This window comes from Asterias amurensis, chromosome 9, assembly GCF_032118995.1.
Source record: "Asterias amurensis chromosome 9, ASM3211899v1".
In the NCBI taxonomy this organism is placed as follows: domain Eukaryota; kingdom Metazoa; phylum Echinodermata; class Asteroidea; order Forcipulatida; family Asteriidae; genus Asterias; species Asterias amurensis.
This window is the reverse complement of record NC_092656.1, coordinates 3,152,307-3,162,024: the sequence shown is the minus strand read 5'-3', so window position 1 is coordinate 3,162,024 and position 9,718 is coordinate 3,152,307. Positions and strand designations below refer to the sequence as shown.

Sequence of the window (9,718 nt, the reverse complement as noted above, 5' to 3'; positions counted from 1 at the left end):
TAGTGTTCACACTGATAGTGATTTGTGAATCACCCGGACGTTGAGTCCGTGTAGCAAACCACTCACAGGATAACTCCAGGGTGACTTGTGTTACGGGCAGTGTGACCACAGGGTGACTCGTGTTACGTGCAGTGAGACCACAGGTATCAGAAATATGATTTTTCACGAATGATTGACAGAAATTGATATGCAGATAAACGTGTTAATTGAACAAATTTTAAAGTCACAATATTTTAGGGAAACCATAATTAGGTTATTCCCCCTGGTAAACCAATGTTGAAGGCGAGTGTAGTGGTTTTTAAAGAAAAGTTTGCATGTTTTTATTTTCACAATTGTGTAAAGTTCTATTTTTTTCAGGGTAGCATTAACATGGTTTTAAAAAGTCTGATTGTTTTTTAAGTGTACAAATACCCAATATTACTATTGTTGTATACTTTTGGTAATGACACAAAGGATGTGACATAAGTTAATTTATCACTGTAGCTCACAATCCAGAGGAAACCTGTTGAAAAGTGGGGGGGGGGGGGGTGCTTGCGATGTTTTAAAACAGAACCAACAACCCTTCTAAGGACACTCTGCTCGAAAAGGGTAATAGTAGGTAAAAATTATAGACACCAAGGTAGTTTGTGGGGGATATGTCTATGAATGTTCCCAGAACTGGTTGTCGTTTTTAGCAGACAGTTCCGTAAGGTTCTAATTACGTTAGTCATAATAGACATCAAACAAAGACCCACTTCTTCCTGTAGGCCGTAAACATACACTATGTATGACTAACCATGTGTGACTAACTTATAAACTACTTCGGGATTTTAAGCCAAGCGTTAAAGCGCTTTGAGGAATTCAGAAATGTTTCAAAATTTGATTCATAAAAATGGGGGAAAAAGAAGAAATGTAATTTGGGTGAGTGGGTTCAGTAAAAAATAAATACATACAATATTTTTGTAATTTAATTTAGGGGGTAATTTCTATGTTAGTGGGGGGGGGGGGGTACCCTCTGCCCCCCCCCCCCCCCATGTGGAGCATGGATACAAGACAAAACCAATAGATTTATACTTAAGTTTAAACCCAGATTTTATTTGGTAAGCAAAATCACATCTACAGACAAAACAAACAAATAAACTTTTAAATTCATATTTTTTTCTCATAAAAAAAAAAAATCATTCGTGCAATTTTTAACATTTTGTTTCTTAAATTCTAGATAATGCCCTTCATTTTCAACTCTTCTTATTAAATAATTCTTTGGCGTGAACTTAGAAGGGACAGGTATCAGTCAATTTCTGTGTTGCATAAGGATGGATACATCATGTATAAGTGACAACCTGAGATTTAAAATGATCATTTTCAAAATGAAGTCATGTTCAAGCACAAATTACTCAGGGGATGGTGGTTTCGTTTGAGATTATTTTCTAACTTTGCACATCATTTTTTGGTTTGCCCTCAATTTATGAAGTTCTGTTTGAAACATACAATCAATAGAATAACCGAGTCTTGTGCCTGCTTTGATCGATTGAGCCTTGTAAAGCGTTAGCTTTTTCCCCTGTTCATGTTTATTGTGTTGTCATTTAGCCTTCGAGAAAGACTCTGCTAGGGTCGAGACAACAGGCCGTTACCTTTGCAAAGGCTTGCAAAATTCTTTTGCTTTTAAATCAGGATTCCACAAATTGTTGGAAAGCAAACGGGAAACCGATGACAAAAACAAAGTTAAGAGGTACTTGTAGTCAAATCAAAGCTATAGGCCTAATGTGCATCCATCTGCAGAGTGCTTTTATTTTGATCTTTGAGCTGCTGCACAAAACCCAATTTGGTTATTATTATCGAAAGACCACACAAGACAATGCCATCAAACACAACTTCCTGCCTGCTACTATCCAAGCCCCCCCCCCCCCATCCAGGCCTAAGGGTGACCTCCATCAGTTCCTATGGAAGTTAATAACATCCTGTATCCGATACCAAATAGGAACTTGGCCAACACGTCTTGTCTATATGTCCAACTGTACATTCTAACAGCATGCAAACTTTATTGGGGCGGCCATGTTGGGAAGAAACAATGGATTGAAAACTGCTGACGTGCAAACAAATGGAAGACTTTCCAACGCATGATGGCAGCAGACTTACCGGGTAAAATTCCATTGTTTACATAGTTCTGAACATGCGCATAATTCTAAGAACAATGGCCTTACCCAGTAAGTCTGCTGCCACCTATCGTCCCAGAAAGTCTCCTATTGTAGCTACCAGGCAAGATATTTAATGACCCTTCGAAAAAAAATTGAACATTTTATTGAGTACAAGGGCTGCCCCTCATGTATATGGCATAGGATTTGATAGACTTTTCAAGCCATTTAAAAACAAAATTGCTGAGTTTTCTGAGGACCCCAAAATCAGAAATCAGACTTAAAGGCAGTGGACACTATTGGTTATTACTCAAATAATTATTAGCATAACACCTTACTTGGTGACAAGTAATAAGGAGAGGTTGATAGTACAAAACATTGTGAGAAACGGCTCCCTCTGAAGTAAAGTAGTTTTCGAGAAAGAAAAAAAAACAAAAAAAAAAACACAAACTTGATTTCGAGACCTCAGATTTAGAATTTGAGGTCTCGATATCAAGCATCTGAAAGCACACAACAATGGTGACAAGGGTGTTTTTTCTTTCATTATTATCTCGCAAATTCGATGACCGAGGCGATTGAGCTCAAATTTTCACAGGTTTGATATCTTATGCATGATATGGTAAGATACAGCAAGTGAGAAGACAGGTCTTTGACAATACCAATAATGTCCAGTGTCTTTAAGTAGGAAGGAAATTCTTGCCTGAGTTACTTTCTTATTACATACTAATACCTTTACTGCGGTTATATCTTAGTACATGTATGTAGCTAGATCAAGGTGGCTTTACAACAAATGATGATCAAGTGCGTACTAAAGTGAACATGATTCTGTCTGACCCATACCGCCCCATGTATCCTAAGTTATTTTTAGTCGCCTTTTTGCAACGAAAAATTATAACACAATGCTTCCACAACCCGTTTGTCCTGACTGCAATTCGTTTCGTTTATGGACCGTTTTTGTTGCATATTAAACTTTGTATATAAAACAAGTACAAAACTTTTAATCCTACCTTAAAATATTCTTATTCTTCTTGATATTCGTTCTTTCTTTTATCTGATGTCTGATAATTTTCTGAAGTAAATTATGTTGACATAAATAGTCATGAGCGACACAATTCAAATTAGTTCTCCAATCAGGCAGGAAGTCGCAACTATTTTTTAAGTAGTCGTGGCGGCACGATTAACATGATTAGTGGTTGAAAAATGGTAGCCGGGACTCGACTAAGCAATCAATAGTCGCGACTTAGACATTAGTTGCCCAAGACGCCCAGGCAAACTAATAGGTTAATCCAATACATTACTGTATCAGCCCCACCCCAAAAGTGGCTAATTTACACAGCTGGGCTTAATTCACAACAAGGCATGATATTTAATCCATGGATCATTTCATCACGTACAAAGGAAGACCTATGTACATGTACATGATGTAAGCTTTAAAGACTTTTTAAAATTATTTAATCACAATCTGTCTGTTTTTTTTTTTCAAGGGCAAACAAATCGGAAATCAGACTAAAGTAAAAAGACTATCATGCCTGCATAAATCATAATCTTTAGCCCTGATGCAATCATTACCTAAATTAATACCAATCACATCATCATTTGTGGCTGGATCAAAAACTCCAACACAAGAGGGCGCTGTGCATAATCAGAGGATACAAAATGTGCACATTCCTTACCACTGTCATAACCGGCAGACAAAATATCACAATCATATATACAACAGGCATGATACTTCACAGAGGCAACTAAGGTGATTGCCTCCATGCCCCCTGGTCATTGCCTTGGTGCCCTTGAAATGCTCCTGTAAAAATGGACAATTTCTTCATAGGGTGCCCTTTACCAAGGAGAAAATGCCTTGGTGCCCTTGCCCTTTCAAAAAACGAAGCATACCGGCCTGATACATGCTCTCCCTCAAGTTCAAGAGTTCTGGAATAAGACTTGGAGCCAGTTGGAAACAGCTCTGTCGACTCTTATGATGAGTAGGTAGCTCAGAAGAAGAACTACTAGAATGACGAGGAACGACGTCCCTTGGAAAACAAATCGAGGGGCAAAGATCTTCCAAACCATAAGATGGCGTCGGTGAATGGCCGCTGACATCATGGCCCCGACCAACTGAAATAGAAAAAAAAAAGTTACAATGAGAGAACTTTTCTCGGTATCAGTAATGTATCGTGTATTTTCTGTGCCCAGTATTGCTAAATGTTTTTATAGCAAGGATGACATTGTAGAAAAATGGAAAAATCCTGAAAATTTACTAACAGTTTCTTCTTGGTGTGGAAAGTGAAGCATCCAGAATGAACAAAAGAACATTTCATCAGTTTATAGACCAGTCTACATCATTTCAAATAGATAAGGTCTGGTCATAACAAAAGCCATGTCTTTTTACCTCTGTGATGGCAAGTTTGCCCCATTTTGAGAAAGTCTGAAGAGAATTGGGAGATCAGTGAAAAATCCTTGAATCTTTAAAAATTCGGACAACTCGCAGGTCCGCATATGGGAAACAAAATGTAATATTGAATTGAATTACCTGTGTTGCGTGGAACAGCATATAAGCCAGTATAACCTGGAAGAAAGCAATACGAAGCTCCCTGGTGCTGACGTGCAAGCCCAGTTCACCCTTGCGGTCATCATCCTTCCGGCGATCGAACATCTTCCCTCGGGTGAACGGCCAGATCAGGAGCAACGGGAGCGACACGGCAAAGAAGATCTGCGACGCAAACGTGTTGATGGTGACGAGCACGCCAGGGATGAAGTATAAATAGGGAGGGAAATCACCGTGGAAACCAGTGAAGGCTGAGTCAAACCGGATGGAGGAGATGGTTGCTTGGTGACCAGTGGAGAAGAAATACTGACTGGACATGAACCCCCAAGCTGCGACCGCGTACCATGGAACCTGCTGCATACCTGGACAGAGAAATGAAACAAAATAAATTGCAACTAGTTCTTTGAACAAGTTTGACGTTTTGATGAACTCAGAGCTGTCATGTCAGAGCTTCTAAAAAACTACTGATAACAGTCCTCAAATTCCACGGACACCACAGAGGCGATGCCCTCCGTTGCCCTGGTCTTGGCCTTGTTCCCCCTTCAAAAGTTTCCTATAGACCTAAACATGTTCCAATGGAAGTGCCCTAACCCTTTTCGAATTTCAAAATGAAAATGGCCTTGCCCTCTCAAAGATGAAACTCCAGGGCTCGATTTCACAAAGAGCCAAGATTGATCTTAACTTGGAATCACTCTTAACTGCTTAGCAAACCGTGATGTCACAATACAAGACTGACAACACATCTTAAGATGAGTCTAAGTGTTTTGTGAAATCGGCACAGGCCTGTGATAGGACTACCCTGGTTGAAAGAAATGATTATTTTACAGTATAAATTTAAGATTCCACACAGTGTTCATCACAATGATCTCAAGTAATACCAGAATTTTAGGGACCTTTGAAAGTCAGATAAAAGCTAAATCTTAGGTCTTTCTGGCAGTGTAGAATAAGTTACTCATCCTTATTTAGGACTAGCCTCAAGTTTTTAATATTCTAGGACTAGTCCTAAGTAAGGACTATCTTTGTGGAATCAACCGCAAGCCTGCTAAACTAAACAAGCTCTTACCAAAATGTAGGAGATCGGGTACAGCTTCTAGTGGAGCCAGTTGCTGCTTCCGTATCACAGCATACAACTCCAGGAAGATGAGCATCTGGATGAGCATGGTGATGACGGCCGGAGATAAACCATCCCCAAGGAGCAGCGCCAGGAGGAGAGCCACTGATGCACTGACTAACAAGCAGACCGACGAGTACACCGTCCCTAACCCATACACAACAGGTGGAGCTGACTCATCAGGGTCCAACTGACTCTCCTCAGGGATGCGGTTGGGCTGGCGAGGGCTCCGCTTCCAGGTGTTCTTCAGGTGGTTGAAGAGTTTAGGCACAACGGTCTCCCCTTCTCCGGGGTAGTCGATTTTCTTTTTGTGCTTGTCCCTCGGTACTAAGTAAATGCACAAGGGGTTCCATAAAACGGAGACAAATGAAAAGAGTAACATGGAATAGGCTACCCTTGGCATTAACACCTGCTGCCAAGGGGGTAGACTGTCAACCATTTTTTGCGGAAGAGCCTGTAATCCCCAGTTTAGGCAAATGGAGACAGTGGCGAAGGGTAGAGCGTAAACAACACTGAGCATAGGGGCAGAACCGCCATTTAAGTTCCCTTGTTTGTTCAACCAGAAGGTTAACGATGCAGGGATGACGGCCAGGCAAGCTACAGACAACAAGTAGCGATAGTTCCTGTAGCTGCCTGAGTCATCGGAGAATGACCCCAAGGGTCTCAAAAGATCGGTCTCCTGGCATTGATTTTGCTCTTCTCGACAGGCGAAGAAAACATTGCTGAACCGCACGCACGTGTGGAATGCCACTGCAAGTAGAACAAATATCGTGCCAGGATGGGTCAGGAAATGACCAATGTCTCTCGACTTCTCCGCTTTGGCTTTCTTTCTTGCCTGTTCTTTGGTGGGTTTAGCAAGTGCATAGACGGAACCTATTGAACACACACAGACAAACTGAAGACTATTTGCGAAGAATGATACAACATAACTCTCATATACGACAAAGCTATTGGAAGTTAAACACATTGAATATAGGAATGTCAACGCGACAGAGACCAAGGTTTTGCTAGAATAATTCCAGAGCTTGACAAAGCTGGACGCTTTCATCTCGGTGGAAAGAAACACTATCCATACGATTGAGTTTAGCAGGCTTCCGACTGCTGGTATGGTCAAAATCAAAACTGTGGAATGTAATTGCAGGCTCGGCAGGGCCGCACTCATCATTACGCTCATCAAAACACATACGATTATAGTTACCACGGTAACCTTCAGCAACGTCCCAAGAGCAGTGTCCAGCTGGCTCCGGTTTCCAAAGTTATGATTGTGCGTTAGTAGGACATGAGTAAGGAAACATGCTCCTATAGTGATGGACAAACCAAGGACGATCAAGGTCATGTCGAAGCGAGCCCACATGCTGCGGCACGTTTCCTTCACTCGATTCAAATAGTCCACGTAAATGTTTTCGCAGTTCCTCAATAGGGCCATGGCAGCCTCCTCGTCGACACTTGCATCTTTAAGCACCTCCCTGACGCCAGCTTCAGCGCTATCGAGGATGGTTTGAAGTTGGGAGAAGTACGCTTGAGGAAATTCCTCCGAGATCTTGGAATAGGCCCGGAGGTAAGTGTTGACTTGGTCTGCATTGGTGCGCAGTGCGGCAACCTTGTTGTAGAGCGACTGTAGTTCCTGAGACCATCGTTTGATATGAGATGAGTTCTTGCTGCTTGATGGAGCGTCTTGATTAGCAGGTGGGAGGCTAAACAACTCAGGGATGACACTTCCGAGATTGGAGAATGGGATGGGTGTGCCGAGGAGCAGACTCAGGGTTGGGACTAAATCAATCTGAGATACTGAGCAGAGAGCTTCCTGTGATATAAAACAAAATTTAACAAGATTTTTATTGCGGTGTCTTTGTGCATTCCAGTGTCTATCTGGCAGGCAAGATATTGCACTGGTCATTGGGAAGTTTTACACTAATAATTTCCACATAAATTTATGGAATATAAAAATAACAGATAAACAAGATTCGAAATGTGCCTCCTTTCTTCAAATGAAAGGTTGATCATGAATGCATGTATCACTTATGAAATGAAATGCAAGCCTAGAGAAACTTGAGAGGATCAAAAAAGCATTTAGAAGCCAAACTTATCACTGTCAGTCTGTCAATATCAAACGATCCTCAGCTATAGACAATGTGACCTGTTTACATTCAAACCGCCCTCTGTTGACGAAACACTGTCCAAGTCATGTTTCGCCAGGCTAAAAGATGCGTAGTCATGGTAAGATTGCATGTACTTTCTAGCTCGCTGCCAAAACACAAAGATTTTGCCCCGGCAGCATGCGCGCGAATCATGTTATGGTTTTTGGGTGACGCCAGAGGTCACATCATCTATACATAGTTGGGTCGTCCAAACTGAAAGGCTCAAGTTGGGGCCAGTCCTAACTACAGTTGGGACAATTCTAAAGTTGGACCGGAACATACACACTAACCTTGTTAGGAGACTCCTGGTGTAAGATTGATGGGCTGTACACAAAAAGCGCTGCCGCTACTTCGTCTGCGCTGTCCCCACCATGGTCTCCTGTCCTGGTCATTCCATGATCACCGAATACAAACAGCACGGTGTCATCACTTAACTTCTCTACAACAGATCTGAAAAGATTAGTCAGTTTAAAAAGTTGAAGGATCTTAAATTCAAAACAAAGAAGAAATCAATGTAGGTTAACTATTTTGAAAGATATTCTGAATTTTGAAGAAAAAAACCCTTTTTTTTAGAAGGATAAAAGTTTCAAAATAAGTACCTTCCTTGAACTAATAAAATTATCTCTGGTCTACAATGTAGCAACTAAAATCCCAGTTTAATGGATGTCCCATCCAGGCATGATATCGGGTCATTTGAACAAAAGTAGGAAAATACTTTTTAGTAAAACGGCTGACCTACATGTGTTGTGTAGGCTTTATTAGACCGAGGGCAAACAACTGGAAATCAGACTAAAGTAGGAAGAATATAGAATCAGGCCTGCTTCCACCTTAGGTTGCATCTATTTTGTTACACTAAACAATAATATTAATGTTGTTCTTTATCTGCTTATGAAAATATCAATTGATTAAATTGTGAGAATTGAAGTTCACCTCAGAACTTGGTCCATTTGTGACAGCTTTTCCCCCATGGCAGAATGGTAAGGCCCAAAGCGATGTCCGCAGTGATCAACGCCAAGAAAGTGAGCAATAATGACATCCCAATCCTTCTCGGCCATTTCCGGGATGAGATGCTCCAAGACTCCATTATCCACGGTATGAAGATCCTTTACGTTGAACGACGGGAATGGATACGAGCGAGAAAATTTACCGCGGAAGAGCGATTCCCACGTATCGTCCCCCATGAATGTGATTCTCTTGCCAAACCGATGGAACTGGTGGACGAAATTATCCTCATCGATTTCTGCACTTGCAAAATTACTACCCGCATCCACGAAAGTCGGCAGACTTCCGGTCGTCAGACCCTTTAACCTCTGCATTGTTGTTGTGGGCGGGTCTGCGATAAACCTGCATAGCAGGGAATTTTGTGGCTTTTCTTTAAGAATTTTATGTATGAACGGGAGCTTATTTTGGAAAGGGAGGGATATCTCATTGTCTAGGGATGTATTGTATATTGTAAAATCATACCGGAGGGCATCAATTACAATTATAACCGCTTTGTTGTATCTGCTGTGCTCTCTGCAAGCGTGACTAGCGCCCTCTGTAGTTTCATCATTGCACGAACTCTTGTCTGGAATTTCAAGTCGGTTTAGCAAAAAGCCCCAGGAAAATATTGTGATTCCAATGACAAATAGCGAGGCTATCCAAGCTAGAAGAAGAAAAAGTTTAGTTCCGATACTCATCTTGACCTTTTTAATGTTAAAAAATCGTGATAAAAATGCAAAACTCAAAACTCACGCGCCGCCCATGGAGGTTGCCATCTTTTTTCTCACTTGTTTAAAAAAAATTGCAAATTATGCACTTGTGAATTAACTTTTGTTTT

General features: G+C 41.1%; 1 protein-coding gene across 1 annotated transcript; it reads right to left on the bottom strand.

The window, feature by feature from the left end:
* Positions 1–1,053: 1,053 nt before the first annotated feature.
* On the bottom strand, positions 1,054–9,647 carry LOC139942057 (GPI ethanolamine phosphate transferase 3-like). The gene is made up of 5 exons (XM_071938741.1): positions 8,830–9,647; positions 8,190–8,349; positions 5,714–7,565; positions 4,636–5,012; positions 1,054–4,220 (listed from the first exon to the last, which is right to left on the bottom strand). The coding sequence occupies exons 1-5, from the start codon at positions 9,576–9,578 to the stop codon at positions 4,026–4,028; spliced, it is 3,333 nt and encodes a 1,110-aa protein (XP_071794842.1). The 5' UTR covers positions 9,579–9,647; the 3' UTR covers positions 1,054–4,025.
* Positions 9,648–9,718: the final 71 nt, after the last annotated feature.